Here is a 12,024-nt window from a genome sequence, read left to right on the forward strand (position 1 = left end):
TTTTTTTAATATGATTTTTCCGGAGCGAAAATGGATTAGATGTAAAGTCTACCTTTCTTTTTAGGATCGTCTTTTCCGTCCTTCTTTTTTTTCTTTTTTTCATCGTCATCATCATCCTCTTCTTTATCTTCAACTTTTGGTTCCTCTGTAGCTTCTTTTTTTGCAGGTTCTGTAAGGTCACCACCTTTAGGAGCTTCAGTCTTATTCATTGCCTCCTACATAAAAATGTTATTATTATGTTATCAAACAGTACGTAACTTTTTGAATTTAAAACAAAAATAAATCTTACAGCCTTTTTTTGAGCAAGTTTCTTTTGCTTTTCCCTTTCTTTCTTTTCCTTTTTTTTTTGCGCCGCAGTTTTCACTGTACCTTCTTCTTGTCCTTCTGCAGTTTCATCAGCTTCCTTTTCCTTCTTTGGCTGCTTACCCTTCTTTTTCTTTTTCTCTCCTTCATCTGACTCTTCTTCTGGTTTTGGCTCTTCCACCACTTTAAATTCCTCCAAAATTTTATCAAAGTCATCATCATCGTCACGCTTTTTCTTGGCTGCAATCAATGATTGATGAAAGAGCTTTATTTTTTGTGGAAATAGCTTAAAATTGAATTATCAATTAATTTTTTGATTGTATGACAAAGATAAAGTTATACAAAAAAAAGTAAAAAAAAAGTTCTTTCATAGAATTTATTTCATCGTATTTTTAATTGAAAAGTAAAAGTTGTGTGCAAAACTAGCTCTTTAGTTTTAAATGAACGTTTAGGAACTACAGACAAACCTTTCTTGCTCTTCTTGGATTCTTGAGGCTGGGGCTTTTGTATCTTTGAAGATTTACTGTTATCTCTACTTTCTGTTCTTTCGGACTCATCATCAGATGGAGGAGATGCTTGATTGTCATCATCGTCATCATCCTGATCATCTTGCATCAACATGGCGAAACTAGCTTTTGATGCTAAAAAGTTTCAAGATTATATACTCTGAAGACATAGTACTAATTGTTTTTTATCAATCAAACACCTCACCTTTAGATTTTGTCACTGACTTTACCGTTTTTGTTTTAGTAATATGAAAATCATCATCATCATCATCCAAGTCAGAATCTTTCTTTACTTTTTTTTCTTTCGAGTTAGTTTTAGGCTTAGAAATCCCAATGTCCATCTCTTGATCAGAATCATTGTTCTTAGATTTTTTTTTAGCGTTTGACTTGTTTTTAATTTTAGTTTTTGGTTCTTCGTCTGCAGATGCATCCGATTCAACAGTTTTTTTGCTTTTTTTGCCTTTGCTTTTTGCTTTTTGATTTTGATTGTCAGACAGATCATCATCCGAATCAATTGCTTTTTTTCCTTTCTTTCCTTTGCTTTTTGGTTTCTGACTTTCATCGTCAGACATACCATCAGAATCGACTTGCTTCCTGTTTTTTTTCTTATTTTTACTTTTAGATGGTTTCGCATCATCTTCTTCGTCATCCACATCTATATCTTCTTTACCTTTTTTCGATTTGACTTTCAATTTTTGATTTTCATTGTCTGATTCATTTTCATCAGACTCAATTGCCAAAGCAGCAAATCCTTTTTTGACTGACTGATTCTTAGTATTTTTCTTCTTACTTTTAGGTGCTTCTTCAGAATCCGACCTCAGTTCGATTTTTCCCTTGAGTATATCTTCATCATCCGAGTCACCTCCTTTTCTTTTAGATTTTTTGTCCTTCTTCTTGGATTTTTCTATTTTGAGATCTTCAAGATTTTCAGCCAATTCATCAACTACAGCAACTTTTTTTTTGTCTTTAGATTTTTTCGACTTTACAGGCTCATCGATTATACTGTTTTCTACTTCCAGATCACTGCCACTGCAAAATAGATACAAATTACAAAAATAAATTATTATGCAATATAAATCTAAAATATTGTTAATCTTTAAGAATTCCACAATAGCTTATCAAGCACTTTATTTCTATACTAATTACCAAGATACTTTGATCTTTATTTGTAACTGCAATGATTAGCTTCTATTTATTAAATTATTTGTCAACTTTTGTTTGAGTAATTACAATTAGCCTTCTGAAGAATACAAACTAATTTCAATAACTTTTTAAAATTAAAAAATTTATGTCACTTTAACGATTTCTTATCTAGATTGGAACATTGACAGCTGTTATTTCATCGATTCACGAAAGCATTTATTAGTTGTTAACGATGTAATTACATTAAAATTGGTAAGAAAGTAAAATTGCATTGGAATCTCAAAAGAAGCAAAAGTCTACGACTCGAACAGAACTCAAATTTTCACGAAAAAAAAAAAGAAAGAAGACGTTAAGTACCCGACTTATTTTGAAAGCTTTGCATGTGATGCAGGTGAAAAAGCTGCGAATCGGAGGATTGTAGTGTTAAAAGTATCCGCGCAAGATATACCTAACCTTTATCCTAAGCAGATGGCAAAATGTGAGCTCTGTTTTTTCGGGAAAAAGCTCTCAGAACTGCAAGCACGTATCAGCCTACTTAAGTAGCATGAGCAACCTTGAACTTCATAATAAAAAAAAACCTATTCAAGGTCATCCCGAACCCTTAAACGAGCAGACGATGCCTTAAGCTATTTGTCGAAAAGTATATATGATATGCAAGTGCATCATAACAAAATGAAAAGCGAAAAAACAATTAGCCGGTTGAGCACGGGTTCGACAAGTTAAGGTAGAAACTCACAAATCGTCCTTGTCGGTGCGCTTGCCCTTCTTTGCCTTGCCCATCTTGCTCGCCTTCGCCTAATCTAACCTCACGGTGTAAAAATTTTTCCCTGTGCCTGTAGCCGTCTAGAAGCCCGCAACCTTTCCACATGAGACGTGCAATTTTGCCGTTGATTCGTTCTCTTGGTCGTTGTCTTCGTCGTCGTCGTCTCCTGCAGCTCGTCGCTTCCAGAGAACGCCGACACTCGCAATAACAATGATGAAAACAACTCCAAATGCTTTTTCCTCTTGCGATGCAGGTGATGGGCTGCAGGGGTCCAGCTGGCTGTGCTGATGCTGCAAGCTGCAGAACGTCGACTCCACGCGCGCATATGACAAACTTTTTCGTGCTTTACTTTTCTCTTTTTTACTAAGCAATGCTGCTTCTACTTTTCACACCAAGTATAAATTTAATAATGTTCAAGTCCGCAAAGTATAATGCAAACGCAAAGAGAGAGAATGTGCGGTCTCTGCAGTCTGCACCTTCTTCTTGTAATTCTACTTATCCATAAATACATATATATATGTATTATGTGTATATATATACACATAAGCACTACAAGCAGGGCGTCTGCTCAGAATCACGCAGTGTACCATCCAATTTTTGTCTCGAAGATATCTTATATTTATAATACACGATGAAAAAATGTTGAGACCGACGCACCAACACCAACTGCTGGTTAAAAAAATGTTGCTTAAATGCTAAGCCTCTACTCTCTTTTTTTGAAATTTGTTGTATATATTTTGGTTACCCATTGATATATTCATATAAATGAAAATTCACTGAGATTTATTTATATATTTTTTGCTGGCAAGTTGTGTCTTTACAGGAAAATATCTTTATCTGAGGAAAGATAACGATCCTTTCAGACCGTGTGCTCCAGTAGTGCTCTCCGACAACTTAAACATGACGCAAGATATCGTAAGACATAATTAAGTTGTTGGTAAGTTGTCGGAGAGTGTTACTGGAACACACCCAGAAAGTGCCACTGAAAGAACACACCGCATCAGACGACCTTCACAGGGTCCCTTGAGTTTCCCCTATTTGTTTGATTTGCTAAATTATTTTCGCTGATTAAAAAAAAACCATAGTTTTCAGGAATTATATTAATTTTTTTAATGGTATAGTGGGTGTATTTTCACATCTTAGCCAATTTACTGATATTTAAAATGCAAAAAGATGTTTTGAAACGTCTGCCTTAAAATATATTGTGTAATTGCATGTCTGAATTGCATGTGTGTGTGCTTACTAATATTTTACGATTTACAATTTACGATTTGATATAGATTTGTACGGAAGCCGGGTCACGACACTATGCAAATAAAAACGCATAAAAGCACGCACAACGGCACAAAAACAAGTATGAAAGCACAATAACACGCATCCTGAATCCTGATGCATCGAAAGCGCGCATACAACAAGTTGCAAAGCAGACGGTTTCTATTAATTAACCCAGCAGTTAATTAACCCAAAAATCAACCTCCTATATATTTATACTTTAAGAGGTAGATTTTCAGACAAAAAATAGTTTATAAACTTGCCGCAAATAGCATTTTAAACGTCAACTTTTTATTTGCATTAACGCAATGAGTTGCGGCTGGTTTATGTTTAATTACATGGCTCTACTGTAAATAGTAGTGATTATTTGGATCAGCGCCATCTAGCGGTCTTTATTTTTTGGCCAAAAGTGGCTCCTAAAATTCTCAACCAGAGCACACAGGATAAGAGTCATTTAGTCAATTATAAACCAACCGCAACTTATGACCAAGCTATAAAATAAAAAAATAACAATACGTGTGTTTTTGGCGGCAAGTTAACAATCTATTTTCTACCAAAAAATTGACCTCCTATGTGTTTATACTTTTGAAGATAAATTTTCAAGCATAAGATAAATTGTTAGCTTGCCGCCAAAAACACACATATTGTTATTTTTTTATTTTGTAGCTTCATCATGAGTTGCGGCTGGTTTATATTTGACTAAATGGCTCTAATCCTGAATGCTCTGATTGAGAATTTTAGGAGCCACTTTTGGCCAAAAAATCAAGACCGCTAGATGGCGCTGATTCAAATAATTATCGCTATTTACAGTTAAGTCACTTTATTAATTATAAACCAGCCGCAAATAATACAATAAATAGACGATAAGTAGTTGACATTTTTTTTGCTATTTGCGGCAAGCTTACAATGGTCAGTGGGTTCCGCATGTCAACAAGCTTCGATATTTTTTGCTGTTTTTACTCCCATCATGGGGTTGAGGTGAGAGAAGGTTGGGTTCTTTGTTTATTTATAATACTTCAAATTTACTTCTCTGTAATAAATGTATTTTTTATGTAGTGAGATCCAATGCTCCATTTTTAGGAGACTCTTTGTGTGACTGTGCTACTTTTTCAGTCCTTTTTTCTTCAGTTGTCTCTTTTGGACTGATTAATTCACGTACTTATATATTCTACTGTTTTTGATGCTAATAGAGACTTTTAACTTGTGCGTTATCAAACTTTGTTATTATAATATTAAAACCTCACAACATGAATGTGTGATATATTGCAGAGGAACATACATCATATGTACATAAGAAAAAAAAAATATTACAGATTTCAGCGACTCAAAGTTCTTTAATCCAACATGGACCATTACAACATTTTTAAGGATTAATTAAAATGAATTTATTGTATAAAACAACTTGTTAACTTTTAATATTTGAAATCATTTAACAGTGTACATACAAGGTCATTTAAATTAAAAAATTAATCAATGTAGGATGGGAAGAATCTGCTTCTGCAGACTTACAATAAGATTTAAGAGCTGCTTGTATTATCATCATCAATTATTTGTTAAATGTAAAACAAATAAAGCTCTATGTTTGATTAACAAATTTTCTTTATTATCCAAACAAACACAAATCCTTAGCATAAAATTATGAATTTTCACATTCTTTATATCCGAAACAACTCTCAATAAGTGAAATCCAATGCTCCATTTTTAGGAGACTCTTCCTGTGTGACTGAACTTCTTTTTTAAGCCTTTTTTCTTCAGTTGTCTCTTTTGGACTTATTACTTTATGTATCTATTTAAACGTTGTTCAAGATTTCTGTAACACAAATTTTGCTGTGTACATGTTACGTAAGTTAACTGTTTATTGGAACTATTAAGTTAAAGGGCTGTGCTACCGTGAGTTAATGGTAAAAGGTCTAACGTATTGTAATTTTGTAAATATTATGGTAGATTTTGTAAGCCGTATAAGATAAGTGGAATATTTATACTTTTCAAGGTCGATTTACAGGTAAAAAATAAATTGTAAACTTGCCGCAAGTAGCTCAAAAAATGTCAACTATCTATTATCTATTAACAAAATTATTTGCGGCTGGCTTATAATTATCAAAGTGACTTTACTGTAAATAGCAATAGTTATTTGGATCAGCGCCATCTAGCGGTCTTTATTTTTTGGCCAAAAGTGGCTCCTAAAATTCTCAACCAGAGCATTCAGGATAAGAGTCATTTAGTCAATTATAAACCAGCCGCAACTAATGATGAAGCTATAAAATAAAAAAATAACGATACGTGTGTTTTTGGCGGCAAGTTAACAATCTATTTTCTACCAAAAAATTGACCTCCTATGTGTTTATACTTTTGAAGATAAATTTTCAAGCATAAGATAGATTGTTAGCTTGCCGCCAAAAACACATGTATCGTTATTTTTTTATTTTATAGCTTTATTATGAGTTGCGGCTGGTTTATAATTAACTAAATGGCTCTAAGCGCTAAAGCTCTGATTCAGAATTTTAGGGCCACTTTTTAGTTCAGAAATCCGCAACGCTAGATGGCGCTGATCCAAAAATTACTACTATACTTACAATAGAGCTATGTAATTAACTATAAACCAGCCGCAACTAATTGAATAGATAGATAATTAAAAGTTAACATTTGATGTGCTATTTGCGGCATTTTTAAAATTTATATTTTACTCAAAAACCTATCTCCAAAAGGATAAATATATAGGAGGTCGATTTTTGGACTTCTGGCACCATTTGCAGAATACAGCCGAAAACAATTAAACGATGTAACAGGCTGTATACTTAACTAAATAAAACAGAAACCGTCCTGCTTTGCAACTTGTTTTTGTCCGCGCTTCTGCTTTTTTATGTATGACTTGACTGGACTCTGTAGATAAGTAGATTTGACTATCGACTATGCTGCAGTGCCTCTGGCTGATGCACTGGCAGACTGGCACTGGCACTGCACATAAATTGCATATGCATTACATTGCATACACACAGTGTGACATACACTTCAACAGTGCACAATTGCACATACATTGCATATATGTGTATGTACATAAAGCAGCATAAACTCAGGCTAAATCATCAAGTACTTAAGTAAAAAGGGATCGGATCAAGACGAAAATGGAGCGCTAAACCCAAACGACGAACAAACGTGTTTCTGAAAGTAGGTACTTATACACACTTCCAAAAGAAGAGGTGAAGGTGGACTTGGACTACTTAGAGTGCAAGTAGTGTGTTTTGTGTGTAACAAGCGTGCTGTACTGATAGTGCTCGTGTGTTCTCGACTTGATGGACTTTCGGAGATAGAAACAACAGCCTGGACCACAACGACGACTGACACATCAACAATCATATTATTGTCATTGTTGATTTGCTCATCATAATCGTATTCGTCATTAAGTGTGTACCTACAACTCCTGTAGTCTTGCCCGTTACTTTTCCGTACATTTATTAATTTTACCATTAGATTGTGTTTTTGCACGTCGCGGGTGTTTAAATAAACAAAACAAAACAAAGAAGACATCGTTTAAAGAACACTACGACATAAATAAATATTATTGAACAGAGGATAACGACGACAACAACCGGACAGCATATTAGGCACGATGGACGCGGACGAGCTGGATCAGCGGATGATGCAGTCGTTCCGCTGCCTCGGCGTCGCTGACAAGGTCGACCTGGTGAAGCAGCTCAAGGCGGTGGCGGGCAGCCACCTGAACGACTCCGTGGCCCTGTTTTTCCTGGAGATGAACGACTGGTTAGTTGTTAAAAGAGGCCATTGACACTTCTGTTCTTTTTTTTCTTTGTTTTTCTTTTTCTCCATAACATGCATGTCTCTCCATTTCTCTCTCTCTCTCTCTCTCTGTTGTACACACCTATATATGGTACAAATTTTTTTTTTACTAGCATCTCTATCTCTAATCTTTGCTTGCTATCTGTTTATGGGTAGGTACATATAGTGTACCTACACCTATTTTTACGTTACAATGGCATACTTTATATATATTCACACAAGTGCACCCTACAATTGCGTATGTATGCTACATTCTATTTGTTGACATAACCTACATTACTTTATTCTGTATTCAAACTCTCTAATTTCTTGTCTTTTTTACAATTTTTCAATGTAGACGAAATTTGTAAGATTTGACCAATGGATTGAATTGGCTTGTCTTGTACGAGTCTTTTTTTTTTCATTTGCTTATTCCTCATTCTTGATTGAAGAAATTCCTCAATTAGATTAATTCGATGAAGATAATATGATACTCTGTTCACACACATGTATGTTACTGTCTTATGCTTTCCTTTACAGCCAATGTGCTAAGCTACGTACTTATGATGTATTGCTTTCAGTGATTATTCTGCAAGACGTGGAAAAAAAAACTTTTAGATGTTTGCTGTGTGCTCATACAAACCATTTTTTTGTAATAGAGATAATACAAGAGATATATACTATGTTGAACCAAAAGTTATAATTATTAAGATTGACACTCAATATTTTGTTTCATTCTTTATTATACTAGTACATGAATATAGTAGGAGATCATTTTATAAAACTAAGTAAATAATTTCAATACAATAGAAGCAAACAAACTTATTGATACAGCTATTCATTACCACATGATGAATCAAATTAAGTTCCAGTCCAAATCACTTCCTTATCTTGTTAATATGCAATTCAGTCAACTTATGAAAGATTATCTTACTGTTTCAGGAATGTCCAAGCAGCAATTGGTAGTTATTTTGACTTTGAAGCGACGCGCAAGCTCCCCTGTATGACGCTTATTTGTGATTCAACGATTGGCGAGGGAGAAGACGTTCCACCACTCACAAAATTCAGAAAAACGTGGCGTATTCAAAATAGTGGCACTGAAGATTGGCCCGAGGGTGTGTGTCTTACGTTTACAAGTGGTGAACGAATGGGGGATTGCACAAGTGTGCCGGTACCTTGTTTACCAGCCAAAGACTCAATAGAAATCAGTATTGATTTCGTAAGTCCTCCAAGCGAAGGGCTTTACCAAAGCAAGTGGAGGATGACCACATCAAATGGTTCCTACTTTGGGGGTAAGAGCATTTATACCTTACGTTTCTGTAAATGTAGTCACAATTATTAATTGGTTTGGAATCTCAATAAAAAATGTTCTATTTTTTAACGTGTTGGTTTAAGTCGCAGATTTTCAATATTATTGGTGGCTACCATTACATATTCCATATTTTAAAAAAATCTTATACAACAATTCTTCTTCTCAGACGTCATATGGGTGATAATAACAGTGGAAAAAGGTGGTACCTTGGCACTAACTCAGCAACTTCACCTATTAAGTACTTCACAAGCGACAGATGAACAGATGTGATAGCCATAGCTTACAATGATTGTTGCGCGATAAGACGATTCTAAATTTTTTTAAATACTACAGTTATGCAGGTTTTGTTATTTAATCAATACAAATTTATAATTTTCTCTTTATTCATAATTTTATGAAGAGATGTTTTACTCCTTTTACAGATGTATGAAATAGTAAGAGCTCTGTTGTTCCATAAGTTATGAAATTTTTATAAATAAAGGTTCAGCGATAGACTCTATTTATTATTAATAGATTGAAGAAAAATTATATTTATTTTATCACATTGTTATTTAAAAAAATTCAAGTTGGCCTAGATTAAGTCAAAATTTGGAATGATTTTATTTTACCTTTTTTTTTGAATGCCGATTTGTGAGTTGAGTTTACTTTAAACATTGATTGAAGTGAATCTAGAATGATTGTAATGTGTAGTCAAAATGCAAAATTATTGCCAATTTATACGAGATTTTTCTTTCATTACACAGTTGAACATAAAAAATCTCTTTTGATGTAATATTTTGACTGATGGTTTTGTAAAATATATATTAAGTCATGACTATAAAAATTGAAAAATAATTTTACTAAGAATATAATTTTTATTAGACAATAAAAAAATAGATATTGCTAGAAAAGAATATAAATTTAGTTTCTTCATGGCTTAAATTATTTTTTTAAACAGCCATCTCCATCTCTATTTTCGGGTGTGGTTTATAATCTGTTAATATGAAGTCTTCATACTTGAAATCGCCAATGTTTTTAACATCCTTATTAATTTTTAGTTTCGGGAATGGTCTTGGTTCACGAGAGATTTGTTGTTTCAATGGCTCCTTATGATTGAGATACACATGACAATCACCCATTGTATGTACAAATTCTCCTGGCTGTGAAAAAGAAAAAGGTTCTTTAGCAAGAAATATTTTTACATGAAATTTGTACGATAATGAATTCTACGTAGAAATCGGCCTTTTGGAAAGTTCATGAAATTTTTATTTCAACATTAACTTCTACTTCAAGAGAAATCGATTAAACCGTTCGACGTGATTATTTATTGTAACAAAATTAAGTCCTATTGTAATAAATTTATACAAAATTTTTCGTACACGTAATATTCTTTGCAATACTTTTGTTTATTTGACTTAAGTATATATGTGTGAAAAAATAATTTGTTGCAAATAACTAGTACTCGCAAATTGTATTATGTTTAATTATTAGTAATTGTTACCTTCAAATTCGTTACATGTGCAATCATACGCGTCAGCAGCGAGTAAGAGGCAATGTTGAATGGTACACCAAGTCCCATATCAGCACTTCTTTGGTAAAGTTGGCAAGACAATTTTCCATTTGCTACATAAAACTGAACAAGAGCGTGGCAAGGTGGAAGAGCCATTTGAGAAATGTCACTTGGGTTCCACGCGCTCATTATTATCCTTCTGTCATCTGGATTATTTTTTATCTTTTTAATCACTTCAGCCAGTTGATCAACACCTAAAAACAAATATTCAAATGAACGGAGACAGTTGAAAAAATTTTTTTTGAAAGTAAATTCAGTAAATCCAATAATTTTATTTTAAAACTAATGTATCTTGCTTTACTGCTTAGCAGGATAGTTTAATTTTAAGTTATCAGAACTTACCAATAATGAAATAATCAATAAATAATTATTAAAATACCGGTTTTTCTTTGGGTTGTACATTTGACAAAAATAACAAGTATAATAAGTACCTTGGCCAGTGTAATCCGTGTGCATGTCTACATACTTGGCGCCAAAATGTCGCCACTGAAAGCCATACACAGGACCTAAATCACCTTCTTCTCTGTTAGTTAGGCCAAGATTGTCCAAAAATGCACGTGAACCATTGGCATCCCAAATGTTGACGCCTTTCTCTGATAACTCTTTGGCGTTTGTTGAGCCTCTAATAAACCAGAGCAGCTCCTCAACTACTCCTCTCCAGAAGACGCGTTTTGTTGTCAGTAGCGGGAAGACATCTGTTGAAAGAATCAACTTTTGATGAATTAATAAGTCCTTGCAATAGAATAAACGAAATATCCAAACGAGATGAAAATTTAAAAATAAAATACAAACCATCATGCAAACTGAATCGCATCTGTGTGCCGAAGATAGAATAAGTTCCTACGCCGGTACGATCCTTTTTTTGATCTCCTTTCGTGATAATCTTTTCAATTAAATTTAAATACTGATACTCCTCGTGCTCTTGATTTTCCTTTACTGTTCCATTTTCTTCCATACTTTCTTTATCGTTTGACATGTTGACTTCTTCTCCGAGACGGAGAAGAGCACTTGTTCACTTTCGTCTCCGACTCGCCCAGACTGTCCCCGACCGTCCCTGGATTGTAAGGTGAACAAATCTACGGATATAGGCATGATTCTGATTTCTAACGGACATCAAACATGTGCGGACGTAGTCGGGCAGTTGGATCTTGGATCACGGCGGTCACGCAATATCGAATACCGATCGACACATGATGGGTGTTTTCCGCAATCGTCACCAGCAAGTGATGGTGGATTGCACTCTACGTTACCATCAGGTCGGGTCGGTAAGTCTACGGAAGCTCCTATCCGCTATCTATAGGCAAGCTGCTTGCTTTCCTCAAAATAGGCAATGCAACTACTTGCGTTGCCCAAAAAGCATAATCAAAACAAAGCGTCATAACCTGTTTTCGGATCTTTCAGC

The 12,024-nt window shown here is 34.2% G+C and overlaps 3 protein-coding genes across 7 annotated transcripts in view; 1 reads left to right on the forward strand and 2 right to left on the reverse strand.

Annotated features, from left to right (window-relative positions):
* Nucleotides 1-3,197, reverse strand: part of eIF5B (eukaryotic translation initiation factor 5B) — an 87,725-nt gene extending 84,528 nt beyond the window's left edge. The window contains exons 1-5 of the mRNA XM_089596143.1: nucleotides 2,689-3,197; nucleotides 1,015-1,838; nucleotides 771-944; nucleotides 290-543; nucleotides 53-215 (exon numbers count right to left, since the gene is read on the reverse strand). Of these exons, the coding sequence (XP_089452269.1) occupies nucleotides 53-215; nucleotides 290-543; nucleotides 771-944; nucleotides 1,015-1,838; nucleotides 2,689-2,732 (1,459 nt within the window). The 5' untranslated portion in view covers nucleotides 2,733-3,197. The remainder of the gene's footprint in view (nucleotides 1-52; nucleotides 216-289; nucleotides 544-770; nucleotides 945-1,014; nucleotides 1,839-2,688) is intronic.
* Nucleotides 3,198-6,982: 3,785 nt separating this feature from the next.
* On the forward strand, nucleotides 6,983-10,914 carry LOC106636854 (protein ILRUN). Of its 5 annotated transcripts, none has more exons than XR_016293340.1 (4): nucleotides 6,983-7,746; nucleotides 8,704-9,053; nucleotides 9,240-9,414; nucleotides 9,496-10,914. XR_016293340.1 is itself a non-coding variant. In XM_089596636.1 (4 exons), the coding sequence occupies exons 2-4, from the start codon at nucleotides 7,595-7,597 to the stop codon at nucleotides 9,341-9,343; spliced, it is 606 nt and encodes a 201-aa protein (XP_089452762.1). In that variant the 5' UTR covers nucleotides 6,983-7,390; nucleotides 7,555-7,594; the 3' UTR covers nucleotides 9,344-10,914. The 5 variants fall into 5 exon arrangements, 3 of the variants coding, with proteins under 3 accessions (XP_089452762.1, XP_089452763.1, XP_014204875.2); XR_001338901.2 differs by having other exon boundaries at nucleotides 10,111-10,914; XM_089596636.1 differs by having other exon boundaries at nucleotides 6,983-7,390; nucleotides 7,555-7,746; nucleotides 9,240-10,914.
* On the reverse strand, nucleotides 9,961-11,798 carry Ts (Thymidylate synthase). Its single transcript, XM_089596635.1, has 4 exons — nucleotides 11,415-11,798; nucleotides 11,054-11,317; nucleotides 10,554-10,816; nucleotides 9,961-10,212 (listed from the first exon to the last, which is right to left on the reverse strand). The coding sequence occupies exons 1-4, from the start codon at nucleotides 11,596-11,598 to the stop codon at nucleotides 10,003-10,005; spliced, it is 921 nt and encodes a 306-aa protein (XP_089452761.1). The 5' UTR covers nucleotides 11,599-11,798; the 3' UTR covers nucleotides 9,961-10,002.
* Nucleotides 11,799-12,024: the final 226 nt, after the last annotated feature.

Source organism: Copidosoma floridanum, unplaced genomic scaffold, assembly GCF_036245765.1.
Source record: "Copidosoma floridanum isolate Cflo_tuat_1 unplaced genomic scaffold, Cflo_Japanese_pri ptg000030l, whole genome shotgun sequence".
NCBI lineage: Eukaryota > Metazoa > Arthropoda > Insecta > Hymenoptera > Encyrtidae > Copidosoma > Copidosoma floridanum.